The sequence below is a fragment of the Schistocerca cancellata genome, chromosome 3 (genome assembly GCF_023864275.1).
Source record: "Schistocerca cancellata isolate TAMUIC-IGC-003103 chromosome 3, iqSchCanc2.1, whole genome shotgun sequence".
NCBI classification, from domain to species: Eukaryota; Metazoa; Arthropoda; class Insecta; order Orthoptera; family Acrididae; genus Schistocerca; species Schistocerca cancellata.
In genome coordinates, this window is record NC_064628.1 from 389286037 (window position 1) to 389302055 (window position 16019).

Here is a 16019-nt window from a genome sequence, read left to right on the forward strand (position 1 = left end):
AGTACCACAGACATGATATGTGAATTGGGGTGGCAATAATTAAAAGGTTTTTTCATTGTAGTTGGACCTTTTTGTGAAATTTCAGTCACCAACTTTCTCCTCTGATTGAGAAAATATGCTGTTGATGCCTGCACACAGAGGGAGAAATGATCACCATGGTCAAATAAGAGATTACAGCTCTCACAGAAAAATTTAAGTGCTCATTTTTCCCACATGCTGTTCAAGAGTGGAATGGTAGAGAAATAGCTTGAAGGTGGTTTGATGAACCCTCTTCAGGCACGTAATTGTGGATTGTAGAGTAATCATGTAGATGGAGATATAGATGTGCAACCAGTAAGTCAATAAGGCACTGTAATGCATAGGCTTTCAAGAAACATTTTCATTTTTTGGTCAAGTACAATTAGCATTTTGTTTCAAATTTCAAAGTTACCTTAAAAATAAAACATGATCTTAATATAAATATTCTGATTGTGTGATTGCCTGAATAATGCAGTAGTGGTAGTGATAGTAGTAGTAGTAATGGTTGTTGTTGTGGCTGTGACCTTCAGTATGAAGACTGGTTTGATACATCTTTCTATACTGCTCTATCTTGTGCAAGCCTTTTCATCTCCAAATAAGTTCTACAACCCACATCCATTTGAATCTGCTTACTGTACTCTTCTCTTGGCCTCCTCCTGGAATTTTTACTCCCACACTCCTCACCCTAATACTAAACTGATGATTCCTTGATGTCTCAGAATGTGTCCTAACTACTGATCTCTCCTTTTAGTGAAGTTACACCACACATTTCTTTCTCCCTAATGCTATTCAGTACCCATCTAATCTTCAGCATTTTTCTGTAACACCATATTTCAAAAGATTCAGTTTCCTTTTTGTCCAAACTGTTTATTGTCCACATTTCACTGCTGTACAAGGCTACACTCCAGACAAAAGCCTTCTGAAAAGAATTCTCAGCACTTAAATTTATATTTAACAGTAACAAATTTCTCTTGCAGAAACATTTTCCTTGCCATTATCAGCCTACTTTTTATACCATCTCTACTTCAGCCATCAGAAGTTATTTTACAGCCCAAATAGCAAAACTCATTTACTTCTTTGTGTCTCATGTCCTAATCCAATTCCCTCAACATTGCCTGATGTAATTGGACTACATTCCATTAGTACTGTTTTGCTTTCATTGATGTTCATCTTATATCCTTCTTTCAAGACACTGTCCAATCTATTCAACTGCTCTTCCAATTCCTCCGTTGTCTCAGACAGTATTATAATGTCATCTGCAAACCTCGAAGTTTTTATTGCTTTTTCCTGAACTTTTAATTCCTTCCCCAAATTATTCTTTGGTTTCCTCACCCTGTGTATACATTTAATAACAATGAGGATAGGCTTTGACCGTATCTAACACTCTTCTGAACTATTGCTTCCCTTTCATGCTCATAGAGTCTTATAATTGCTGTCTGGGTTATGTACAAGTCATATACAACCTTTCAATACCTGTATTTTACCCCTGCTACCTTCGGAATTGCAACATTGTTGAAAGATTTCTCTAAACCTACAAAAGCTGTAAACGTAGATTTCCCTTTGTTTGAGCAATCTTCAAAGCTAAGCCATGAAGTCAGTATTGTTTCATGTGTTCTAACATTTCTCCAGAACCCAAACTGATCTACCAGTTCTTTTATTTTTCTGTAAATAATTCATATCTGTATCTTGCAATCATGACTCAGATGGAAGAGTTTTGTCATGGCTGGCACTCACAAGAACATCAGCAGTTCTGAGGGAATGTCAATCTACTCCAGGGGCAGTGATTCGGCTTAGGTCTTTCTGTGCCCTGTCAAATTCTTCCTGCAGTATCTTATTTCCTATCTCATCTTCCTCTTCCATTTGCCTTCAAGTTCATTTCCCTTGTATAGTCCATTTATATATTCCTTCTATCCTTCAGCTGTCTATTTATTGCCTATTTTAGCTCTGAGATGGGGTAGCAATATGCACATAAAGGGATGGTGGCAGTATTGCCTAGACAAGATATAAGAGGGCAGTGCATTGGTCGAGCTGTCATTTGTACTCAGGTGATTCATGTGAAAAGGTGTCTGACAAGATTATGGTCAAACGATGGGAATTAGCAGACTTTGAACGCAGAATGGTAGTTGGAGCTAGAAACATGGGATATTTCATTTAGGAAATCATTAGGGAATTCAATATTCCGAGGTCCAGTGTCAAGAGTGTGCCGAGGATACCAAATTTCAGGCATTAGCTCTCACGACAGACAATGCAGTGGCTGATGTCCTAAATTTAACGACTGAGAGCAGAGGCGTTAGCGTAGTTGTCAGTGCTAACAGACAAGCAGTACTGCATGAAATAACTGCATAAATCAATGTGAGATGTACGATGAACATATATCCATTTGGACAGTGTGGCGAAATTTGACGTTATTGGGATATGGCTGCAGATGACCGATGTGAGTGCCTCTGTACCCTTGACAACTGGAAAACAGTTGATAAGAGCTGACTATAGGATTAGAGTGTGGAGCAGGCACCGTGGATCCAAGTTGTGATTTTCAAACTACAGCTCTTTAGTCAGTGAATAGTAATGTAAAATGTACAAAGGCTGGTCTAAGACATGGGTTAATTTATGCCCCAACTGTTCAAAAGTGTGTATTAAATGCCAGGCTTCTAATTGCTTCGGAACTACACAAGCGAATAATTTGAGGAAGCTATCAGAATTCAACATTTCTGTTTCCACGTGTTCTCATATGTCAGGAAATTATGCATGTCTTGGACAAAGTGGAGTACGAAGATGTACAGTAAAATAGTGTAAGAATTGCTACAAAAAATGTGTATCCAGGAACAGTGAACTACGACATTACACCTCAATGTTTGTATGCAGATGTAAGATAGACTGGCAGTATCAAAAATGAGAAAAAAAAAATACTTGAAAAATAAGTATCAACAGTTATTTCTCAAATAAGATCACTCTTTAATCATAGCTTTACACAATGACTGAGAATACACAAATCCTCCTATGTCTCTCTGAATAGATGCCACAAATGGCCCAGATTAGGGAAATTAAGAGGGTCTAGAAAGACATTTAAGTCCAGTTATCTCGCATTACTTTGTAACATACACAAAAAATTCAGAATGGAAGTTCAGTTGTGCTCCTAGGACCAGCAGATGGTATGTATGGCCTATTTTCCAACATAAAAAAATAATGCAATAAATCACCTGCTGTACACCCTTAATTAATCACTTTATATATGTTATTTGTAATTATTAAAGAGTAATAATTATTATCTACACTTTTATTACATGCAAAAACACAGGTTACAAAGTCTGTTACAGCTTTTCAGATAGTGGGCTGCAATTGTTAATAAATGAATAAAATAAATAATACATAAATAAACCAATAAATAGTATTTCTACACCAGCGTGTTACATCATATGCATAGAATACTCAATTGTATTCAAACATGTATATACTCAACAGTGACATGAAACTTATCTAAAGATGTTAATTTTTTTCTGCTGCCATATTACAAAGCAGAAACAGTTCAGTCTGTGGCTGCTCTGTCACTAGTCAGTCTTCATTTCTTCCATTTCACTAAGCCTTTAATGTCCAAAACAAAAGCATAAAGCAGTGCTTTTTCATAGTTTTCATTACATTATTATTTTCATTTTCACCAAATTACAAAAAGAGTATTGACACAGAAGCACAAAAAAATCTGATATCAGAACATCACATACCACAGCCACTAAGGAATCCAGAAGGGCCAATAATAAAACTACAGAGGATTACAAAAATCTTGAGATTAGACTACGCAATGTCTACACTGAATTAAGATGCATACAAAGTGTGCATTCATCTGCCAAGATTAACACACAAAATTTGTTCAGGATTTAGAAAACAAGTCTTGTAAATAATGAGGATTGACGTGTTCCCAAAAACAGTACAAGTACAAACTATATTTGCTTTGAGGGTGATTCTCTGGATTGAAGCAGACAGTGTTTGGGCATAGTTAATAAAATAATAAATACAGACAACATTCAATACGCATATCAGAAGAACACACACACACACACACACACACACACACACACACACACACACACAATCCAAGTTTGCACAATTATTACTGTTTTTAAAATAAAGTATACCAAACAGTGAAGTTAACTAGTTTGTTAGAAAATGATATGCATATGTGTTGAGTTTTTTTGTCTACTATTTCTCACATTCATCATTCTAGCATTCATTGGCAGTTAAAAATAAATATTTTTAGTCTACTGTACTTTTTCAGAAACTTGCAGGAAATACATCCCCCTATACTCATCAATATTTCCCTGTATCATTCCAGAAAACCATGAAGAATTGTATTGACAAACCATTCTTCACTAAACTGCAGATGATTACCATCAATTGCAATCAGTTTCAGGCGGCCCTCTTTATCCATCTGTTTTAGGCCTATACGGTCCTGTAACAATTTAAAAACAAGTGATTACATCCCACACACTACTCCAAGTAAATGTTATCGATCAGGGAAAGTTCTTAGTGGAATATACATAATGAAACGAGTAAAGGCAACAGCTCACTGTATAGTTAGAATGGCTACATTGTCCCACATGACTATGTTGTACCAGCCACGAAGCTTGAATAGGATGAGTGCTTTTATCAGGCGAACTGGCTCAGGGCATAAAGGAAGTGGGGAGAGGTACAAAAGATCGGAGGGAAGAGTGGCTAACATCTGAGAGGGGAAGGCAAGTGCACAGGACTGGACTCCAGCACTGGAGAGTTTGCTCATGTGTAGGCAGACGGAGGAATGGACAAGGAGGGTGAAATGGCAAACAAAGCAGTAGTTTTTTTAGAGGAAGAAGTGAGTGGAGTGGAGCGGGAAATGGTTCATGGGGATATGAGTGGAATTGGATGTGGGACAGGAGCTAACAGGGATCGAGACTAGGAGGATTCTGGGATCAAAGGATGTGATGTAAAGGCAATTTCCATACACACAGTTCAGAGACACTAGTATGAGGGATGAGGATGCAAATGTTAAAGGTTTGAAGCAGGCATTGTCAAGCATGCTGCGCACAGCAGTATTTTCTATCACTGAGTGGTTAACCCTACTCTTGGCCGCAGCACATCACATTAGAGTTCTATCACATGAATATCCTATTCCAGGCGTGGCTCATTGTTTCCATGCTGGGGAAGGTTGCAACGTTTATCGACTGGCGCTAACCTAGATGTTGGGCTATCCTACAAATCAGTCTGTCACCACAACCAAAATTACAGGAGGAGTGGGAGCAACATCATCATACTCTAGCCAAGCATTTACATGCCATATGTTTTTTTCCATTTCATAATGAACTACTAAATAACATGAAAAACTAAATGAAAGATAAAATATATAGGAAGCTAACTTATCCCCCAACAAATCGAACTACAAGACGCGTTTTGGAAAGATCATTAATGCAGTGTATATATTAACTTTGCTGCATGCTTGATGTTTCTTGTATTTTCATTTCTAAACTTCAATATTTTGTGTGGCCAAATCGTGGCGTTCTGATTTTGTGTGATGGAACAGGGATGTTTCCATGATGTCGCAAATCCTGTGCTGTGACTGGCTGACATGAGCTACCGGAGCATTCACCATTGTAATTTACACACCGTATTTGCCGTATTTATACTTGTGTATTACAAAAACATTCATTTTAAGTGGCATAGCACATGCAACCATCCAGCTGCATTGTACACTGCTGTGTTAAAATTGCATGTATACCGTAGCCTGGATTTACACTAGTTTGGTCCTTGATTCATGTTTACATTAGGTCTGGGCAAACCAAGTTCCTTAACTTTCTTCCTAATTACAAGTTTCAATATTTTACTTGATACCTTGCACAATGGATTCATATTGCATTGTTTCCAAACACTGATTAATGACACATCACAGCTAACAGAGATATAAAGACACAGGGATTCAATAGCAAAGTTTCAGCAACTTTGATGTAAGCAATGGAATGTGAAAATTGTGTGCTGGTTGGCAGGACACCCTTAGACTGAAATACCAGAGCCTTAGACACACCCATAAGAGCTGTACTCTGAGGAAGCCACCTCCCCCCAAACCTATGCCACGCAGAGCTAAGCCCTGTTTCTAGGTGCAGCCTTAAGATTAGCTACTACCTGTTCAAAAAACACTGTGTGAAATCGCATACCAACAGTTCTTAAAATGTTGACTGGCAATATTTAAATCCACATGGGAAATATGCAAAATGGCTTTTGATAATTTAAATTCTGTAACACGTTACTGAGAAATTTATTTTAATACATGTTTTGGGTTGGGGTGGCTCCACATCAGAGCCTGTCCTTTTCCATAGGCAGGGGGGGGGGGGGGGGGGGGGGGCGGCATGTGTACCGTATTTACTCGAATCTAAGCCGCACTTTTTTTCCGGTTTTTGTAATCCAAAAAACCGCCTGCGGCTTAGAATCGAGTGCAAAGCAACGGAAGTTCGGAAAAATGTTGGTAGGTGCCGCCACAACTAACTTCTGCCGTCGAATATATGTAGCCCTACACAAGCATGCATTGTGGGCACAAAGATAAATACTGGCGCCAAAACTTTTTTTTTTTTCCTTCTCCGCCCCGAGTTTCGACCACTGCATTTTCATACATTGTCCAATGAAGTAAATACAAATTCCGTATTGTTCATCTTCGAATGTAGCAGAATTTCAATGTACTACGAAAATCCGACTGGCAAGACTGTTTGGGATGTTTGTTAATATGGCCAACTCTACGTTCCGAGTTTTTTCCTACCCGTGAGAAGAGATGGTCGCTAATAGGAACCTGATGAAATGTGAATCACATGCAGTATTCTCTTCACCATAAGAATAATAGGAAAATAAACATTTTGCCATGTATTCTTTCATGTTTGCTGCTCTCATTTAAATCCTGTCTGCCTAATAAACTACGAAACTAGAGTGAAACAACAGCAAACGCGGAAGAATATACGTATCGTGTCATGTTTATATTCGTATTATTCTTATGCCTAATAGTGATATAGTCAGAAATGAAGCACGGCAATTGACTAGATTTTAAATGTAAGACGACTAATTTCTGTGCAGAATTTGATGTACTAAAGAAGCGGCCGCAAAGATTTTCAAACGGATAAAAATTTGCGCCTAACTCTCGTTCAGAACATGTTTTATCATACGCAGTCTATTATTTGGTTCTTGTTGATCATTATCAAAGAAAGCAGCAGTGTAAGTAACAACAAACTGCAGTCTCTTGCCATTGTTTCGCTAATGAGACGATTCCTCTTTTTAAGAGGCGGTAGCGCGCACAAAAGCAAGTCATGCCGCGAGCGGCGACAGGCCGTACACACGCACTATCAGAATGCGACAAACAATGCATGACACAGTACAGTAATGCATTTTCAGCTTAGAGTGACGTAAACACCTATAACAAACAAAACCGCACTTATCAGATCAAAGCAAAATAAGCAATCGATTCAAACCAGACGAAGCACGTGAAAAAGGAAGGGTACCCGTATAAATACGGACGGAGCGCTTGACGCATAGCAATGGCTACCTGGTAAAGCTTAACTGCTAAGCTTACGACTCGAACCAAACTACTGTAGCTGTGTCGTCTTTCATTCGACCTAAATTGTGTCTCGTATTACAATGGACCAACTTTGTTTCGATTTGGAGGTGCGGCCTAAAACTTTTCTCTCCCCTTGAATTTCGAGTCTCAATTTTTAGGTGTGGCTTAGATTCGGGAAATTTTTTTTTTTCCTTTATTTCGAGTCTCATTTTTCAGGTGCGGCTTAGATTCGAGTAAATACGGTAACCAGTCATATCATACAGCAAATTTGCTGTAACTTTTGCCTTTTGCACGGCCTTCTATATGGACATGACTATCAATCAGATGTTCATCTGAATTAATGACGAGCTCCAAATTATGGCCAAGACCAGAGTTGATCACTCAGTGGTAGAATACACTGCTGAGCACAACATGCTTACTTCAATGGCTGCTTCACTAACCTTGTCATTTGTACCTATTTTTGACACTGACACCAGCTGCTCCACACTATGTAGATGGAAATTGTCTTCATGACACAGCCTTCAATCTCGCTATCCTCTTGGCCTCAATGCCTGCTAGCCTCTTCCACACCCACTTCCACCTTTGTCCCTATGCTCCCCACTTCACTCACTCCACACTCTCACCCTACTCTACACAGTTTCCACCCTCCATGCTGCTTTTTGTAATGAATTTTTAACCACAAAAATGTTCCATCATGAATTAACATAAAAGAAACAGATCTATAGTTCTGGCACCCTGAGGGGACAGTCAAAAGTATGAAATGTTTTGTGACAGTCTTAAATGAATAATACCTTCTAGCAAACAATGATGTTAAAATAACACTGTGGTTACCAATTCCTTTCTTAAGATATACTAGCAACTGATATACTTGAGCTTTTTAATTCAGTGCACTGAATGTTCTCTTCATGTATGGGTCATGTAATCCACAATGCAAGGAAATTTTCGCAAAATGTATTTAGTGTAATGTGACAAAACATTCCCATATTCAAATTTCTTCCTATTGTTACACACACAGTCAACCAATATTCATATTAAGAATTTACATTAAATTACAATTTGTAACTATCACTCTCAATTCATCTAGTTACCCTTATCATAAAGTGATATAACAACTAAAAAAGGTAAAAATAATTCCATTAAAGTCTTTCATTTCAAGTTCATTGCCAGTATGGCTGTCATCTACATTTACATCTACATTCTGTAAGCCACCAATACAGTGTGTGGTGAAGATAATTTGAGTACTACTATCATTTCCCTATGTTCTTGTTCCATTTGCAAATGGTGCATGGGAAGGATGACTGTGGTTAAATCTACATATGAGTTCTAATATCTCTGATTTTCCTGTCATACTCATTTTACATTATGTATGTAGGAATGTACACAATCAGATTTTCAACAGCAAACCTCTACATGAAGGAACACCATTTCTCTTGTAGTGCCTGCTCGTGGAGTTTGTTGAGCATCTCCCTAACACTCTCGCATTTATTAAACAAGTCTATGATGACCCCCCCCCCCCCTCCATATTACTCCTATCTGTGAGGGACCCAAACTGATAAACGTTTGAAGATTCAGTGAAACGAGAGTTCTTTAAACCACTTCTTTCACAGATGATTTCATTTCCTTAAGGTTTTTCCATTGGATCTAGACTGTCATCAGCATTTTCTACAAGTAGTTCTGTGGGATCATTTAGATCATTCTGGACATTACTCTTAGATATTTTACGGTTGTTTCTGTTTCCACTGACTTATTGCCAGTGGTGTTGTAGCACTGGGTCTCTTCACCAGGTTCTCAGTAATATGTTATGTTTATTTACAGTCAGGATTAATTCCCAGTCCAAGCAACAATAGCTAACCCTCTGCTTTTGTTCCCGTAGTTCACTACAGCCTGCCATTGTGACCTTCCTGTAGATGACATCATCATTAATGAACACCTTCACAGAGAGTCCAACATTATCCACTACATCATTTATTTATATCATGAACAGTAACAGTCATATATAACGCCTCCTTGTGGTACAGCTGAAGCTATTTTCACGTCTCATGATTTTTTTATTGTGAAGAATGATGTGATGATGTCTACCAACTAAGAAGCCCTGAATCCAATCACATAACTGGTCCAGCACTCAGTAAGCTCACATTTTGTTCACTAAAGAACACTGTGGAACTGTATATAATGGCTTCTGGAAGGCAAGATAGATGGTATCAAACTGGATAATGTTGTCTATGATACTCTGTATTAAATAAACAAACACTACCAGAATCACAACATTTAATTTAACAATAATGGCTTTACAGAAGTGCAATATAAAGAAAATTTGTCTCAGGGGTAGTAGAAATAAATACAAAATATTATGAACTCACACATACCTGGCACTGCAAAGTGCAGTTTGTCAACATTGGTGTAAAACTAAAGTGAAAAATAAGGATGTGGTGGGGAAAAATTCTCCTATCACATGACATTTGCATCAGTTATAGTGGAGTAAGTTAAAACAGTGTAAAACTATTTCTCCATGTGGTATATAATAAAATAAAAAAGGAAATTTTAATAAAAAAATTCAAACTTACAGGACATTTTAATATAGTACATTTTAGCATGAATGATGGATGCATTATACAATATTTTAAAAAGCCAGTGCAAAATTACTGTACAAATCCTAGACTAAGAATTTACTTTCATTTTAATGAATAAGAATAGGGATATGCTGACAACTCTTACTATAAAAAGGTAATAAAGGGGTGAAAAGAAGTAGTCTAGTTACAAAATAAAAGTGCATTAATGTGGTAGATTTCAGCATGAATGATGCGTAATAGATAATAAATAAATGTTACAAGCACACTGTGTATGATACATTTTCATTCTTGTTTACATATTTTAAAAGAATGTAAAATAATCAAACAGATCTGAACTAATGAATTTGCCTTCATTCAAATGAATAAGAATAGAAGTACACTGAGCACTCTTACTGCAAGTTAGAAAATGGAACGATAAATGAAATTAGTTATAAAATGAAATTAGTTATAAAATAGCCACAGAAAAACTGATGAAAATGGAACTTAGTTATGAGATAACCACAGCTATTTCTTAGCTTACTATTAATACAATTAAATGAAAGTGTTAAGTGTCAAATGGTTCATACTGAACTTACGAAATAAAAATTAAGGAATTTTTTAAGCACTTTTTCTTTACTGACAACATACTATAGTGAGGTCAAGAATAAAACAAAAATGCACAAGCAGATGATAAATTCAATATAGTATTACTATAATAAAGCTGAACAGCCTCAGGTCTGCCCCCGGTAGCTGAGTGGTCAGTGCGATGGACTGTCAATCCTAAGGGCCCGGGTTCGATTCCCTGGTTCGGAGATTTTCTCCACGCAAATCGCCGAAGTGGCGTCAAATCAAAAGACTTGCACCAGGCAAGCGGTCTACCCGATGGGAGGCCCTCGCCACATGCCATTATTATGAACAGTCTCAACTTAACAGAAATAAGGGAAATTCTTTAAAACCTTACCAACAATATTCTTCACTGCACATCTGCTTCATCTTCGATAAATGCTTTTCTTATTAAAGCAGTTAAAGTAAGTATGTCACATTTTATAGTCCTCTCTGCAGTTTCTATCATGCAACAACACACAAAAGTAATTCCAAGTGTGTGAGTTTTAATGACACTGAGAACGAATTATCAATAAGAAAAACTTATAAGAACTAAAAAATAAATTAATTAAAAAAGCCACAGTATAGACAAAAAACAGTAATTCATATCATGTTTTTAAGGTCATTTATTTTTTCCTTACTCTGGCAGTCTAATGCTTGAACCACTTCTTTCTTTTCACGAGTCTTTTAATGTCAAAATCTCTACATTCTTGATATAGAATTTTCTGTACAAAATCTACAAACTCAATATGAGGGAATCACAATTTTCCACCAAAACATGACCACTTTCGAGCAGATTATTCAGTATTAATTTCATTTTTTCTTTCAAGCATCTCTATTTTCAAGAATAACTTCTGGATCAAGATAGACTGAACTACGTACAAAGTAATATTGTAATGGAGATTTCTCAGGAAAACTTTCAACCATTTTCAAAATAAATGACTGTGCTTCATGATTAAGGCTAGGACATTTTTCTTGGTAATCTTTTCCTCCTTAACCGTGCTAGACAAAATTTTGCCTCCAACAGAGCCTAAATCTACCTTATTTAATTCACTGAGTGAAGATGACCCCACTTCATAAGTAACAAGCTTATTTGAGAAATCAATTTTCTTGACATTCTCATTCTTCAGTAAACGAAAATTGAGAAGATAATGATTTACTTTGTGAGATGTAAAAAAATGAAGTTTTCTTTTTAATAATTTATCCTTTAGTGCTGATGAAACAACCCTATAGGAATTGGAAACTGGCTTGGCAATTTTCCGCTTTTCTACAAGCAACGAACAGAGGAATGTCATCCAAAACTTCCAGAGCATGTAATCACACACCCACTTTAATCTACAAGCCTGAGGCAGGGAGAGCCTTACCCATCTCACCCTACACGTCAAGCATTTGAACAAGCCTCATAACTGCTTTGGCCTTTGACCTATACATGCAGCCTTTCTTTTTCTCCTTTTAAGTTTGATACATTAAGTGATTTTTAAGTTTGAATATAACTGCCAAGGCAAAAACAAGAACTTGGAAGGACAGTAATTTAAAAATAGGACAAAATAAGGCATATATAAGGACTTTTATAGCACAGTATAAAAATTAAGTATCTTTAAGCACTTTTAAGATATGTATGAATCCTGCGTAATATCAGTCTGAGGAGTGAGTGGCCGCTAGAGTGCACCACCTACCAAAGCAGGCCGAGGAAGGGGCGATGCAGTAGTGTGTTTATGCATGTCACAGGCTGCAATCTATGCCGACCACCTTCCATTGCAGCCACATAACATAATAAATACGTTCATGTTCACGGAACAAGGAAGAACATCAGGCATTATACAACTACTGGACAATGTCATCATAAACATTACAGTAAGTGCAATGGGAATATTCATTCTGTCCATTAACATTCTGGTAAAGTTCTTTTCTCTTGGCAGTATAGATTTCAAAAGAACCTGACAAGAATACTAACGAACAGATCGAATTTTTCAGCTTGATATAGACACAGTTACAGTTGGCAACATTAACTTATTATTTAATTGATAACTAGTTTCAGATTACACGAACCGATTTTCAAACTGTCAAAACAAACGAAACAGTATTTTCCAAAATAGCATATCAACCATGTTAAGATTATACATAAACGTATAAGAAAGTAAAGTTTAACAATGAGCACTGCCAGAACAAACATATACCTCTGTTCACTGTTCATAGTTAAACTTGACTCTGTTACAAGTAGGTGTATAATCTCGACATGGTTTATACGCTATTTTGGAAAATACTGTTTTGTATGTTTGGACAATGGATTCAGGTCACCCAAAACTAGTCACCAATTATGTAAAAAGTTAGTATTGCAACTTTGGCTGATTCTATATCAAACTAGTTAACACAATTTGCTGTCCTGCAATTAATCCAGCATGCTGGAAATCTAGAATGAATTTTCTCATAACACTTAGTTGAATATTTATGATGATATCCTCCAGTACATGCATAATGCCTGATGTTCTGCCTTGTTCCACAAACAGGAATGTATTCATCATGTTAACTGACCTTTACAGAAGGTGGTCAGCACAGACTGTAGTCTGTTACATGTATAAACACATTTCCCCCCCCCCCCCCTTTTATAACTTACAGTAAGGGTCCTGTGCATTTCTATTCTTATTCAATAAAGCGAAGGCAAATTAAAAAGTTTCAGATATCTTCCATAATTTTACACTGCCTTTTAAAATAAGTAAACAAGAACAAAAATGTATGATACACAGTGTGCTGTCTAATGCGTCATCCATGCTGAAAGGTACTGCATTAATGCAGTTATTGTTCCTCCCCCCTCCCTCTTCCCTTTTTACCTCACAGTAAGAGTTCCGAGTGTATTCCTATTCTTATAAAGGTTGAGTCACTAACTATTGCCACCAAGAATAACTCCAAAGGTATGATAGTAGCTGAAAGGTTTGTGGGACAAAAGTTGCATGGGACAATGGGGGCCATAATATGACGTTGGTTTTTTTGTTGCTAGGTAGGGTCGTGTCAGAGATATGAAAGTCAACCTTTTTTTTTTTTTTTTTTTTAAATGGGATGCTACAGTGTGGTACTTATTTTCTGATAGCGGCCATCGTGACGAATCCAATGATGTGTAACAGTAAGGTCTTTGAAGTTCAAAAAGGTGGCATGAACATCCATTTACAGGTGTCCGAAGTGGTTGACCATTGGTATCAATGCAGTGCTGCAATCTTCTTATCATGGATTAAGTGGTATTGCTTATCACTTCGACACTTATTACAGCACATGCTCCGACAATTCTCTCTCGTATATCGTGCAAATAGTAAATATTCGCCAAATACAGCGTATCCATCTAACGTGCCATTGACATGTAAACACCATTCAACAGTTTTGCAATATAACACAAATAGGAACGGTAAGATCAGTATCGTCAAATCAAGCGAATGTGAATGATGCATTCCGTCTATTCCTTCGAAGTTCAAGTCGGTATGTTTCTCATTTAAGGAGAATGCCAACGAAATTCAGTGAGAGCTAGAGACTTATACGCTGAAAGATATCCTCAATGTACCCACCTTTCACTTCGTACATTTAAATATGTGTATGATAAATTGAGAACAACTGGATCTTTATCGCATCGGAAACATATCCAGCAAAGGAAAGTTACTAACGAGGAAACAGAAATTGGCACTCTTGCCGCTGTGGTTTGAGATCCTTGTGTTAGTTCGCGTCAAATCGCAAAGGAATCTGGCATGAGCCAGAGTAGTGTTGTTTGTTTTCTGCATTGCCATAAATATCATCCTTAGCATATCAGTCTCCATCAAGAATTAACTGGTACAGAGTGTATGCGTCACATTGAATTCTGCTGATGGGCTCAACTTCAGATTCAGAGGGATGACACATTTATTAATTTGATTTTATTTAGACAGACTACATTCACAGACTGATGAGACTACATTCACAAACTATAGAAATGTTAATTTGCATAACATGCACTATTGGGCAACTGAAAATCCATGCTGGCTGCGGCAAGTTGCACACCAAAAACCATGGTCGCTAAACGTATTGTGTGGGATTCTGGAGGACAGAATTATAGGCCCCTATTTCATCAAAGGAAATCTTATTGGTAGGAAGTACACCACATTTCTGCAAGAAACATTAGGTTTGTTATTGGAAGAAATACATTTAGGATCAAGGAACAGAATGTGGTATAAACACGATGGATGTCCAGCACATTTTTTGCTGATGGCTACAAATGTGTTGCAGAGACAATTCCCAAATCGTTGGATTGGATGCAGAGGAGATGTGTCGTGGCTGGCTCATTCACCAGACTTGATGCCTCTGGACTTTTTCTTGTGGGGTTTCGTAAAAGAGATTGTTTATAAAGACGTTCCAACTACACCTGAAGATATGCGAGTGAGAATTGTCAGAGCATAATGTGCTAAGGAATATCTCTCAATGTGATAAGGAATACCACTCAATCCATGATAGGAAAATTGCAGCACTGCATTGATACCAATGGTAATCACTTCAAACACCTTCTGTAAATGGATGTTATGCCACCTTTTTGACCTTCGTTGACCTTACTGTTACACACCATTGGATTCGTCTCAATAGCCACTATCAGAAAATAAGTACCAAACTGTAGCATCCCATTAAAAAAAAAAAAAAAGCTGACCTTCATATCTCTGAAGTGACCCCACCTAGCAACAAAAAACCAATGTCATATTATGGCCCCCAATGTCCCATGCAACTTCTGTCCCACAAACTTTTCAGCTCCTATCATACGTTTGGAGTTATTTTTTGTGGCAATAAGTTAGTGACTCACCCTGTATATTAAAATGAAGGCACATTCTTGGTCTCAGACATTTTCCCCTGGTTTTTTAAAATATGTAAACAACAAAAATGTATGAAGTACAGGGTGCTGTCAGTAAGTTTATAACTTTTTTTAAAATATATTAAAGTATGATGCACCACTTATGCTGAAATGTACTAAATTAATGTCTCCTGTAAGTCTGATTTTTTATTAATTTTTCTTTTTCATTTAATTATACATGAAGATATAGTTTTATACTGTTTTAACATACTCCTATATGACTTATGTCATGTAACTATAAAAATTGTTTTCACTGTCACATTTTTTTTTTTTACATTAGTTTCAAACAGCTGTTGACAGAACTCCACTTTGTGGTGCCATTTGTGTGAATAGTGTTCATAATATTTTGGTGTCATTTCTACTATCTATGAGACAAGTGTTCATAATATTGCACTTCTATAAAATCGTTGTAACTTTCTTTTTGTTCCAACCGAGGCCTGAA

The 16019-nt window shown here is 37.0% G+C and overlaps 1 protein-coding gene across 1 annotated transcript in view; it reads right to left on the reverse strand.

The window, feature by feature from the left end:
* Positions 1–4333: 4333 nt before the first annotated feature.
* LOC126175110 (palmitoyl-protein thioesterase 1) overlaps positions 4334–16019 on the reverse strand; it is a 45494-nt gene continuing 33808 nt past the window's right edge. The window contains exon 6 of the mRNA XM_049921662.1: positions 4334–4459. Within this exon, the coding sequence (XP_049777619.1) occupies positions 4334–4459 (126 nt within the window). The remainder of the gene's footprint in view (positions 4460–16019) is intronic.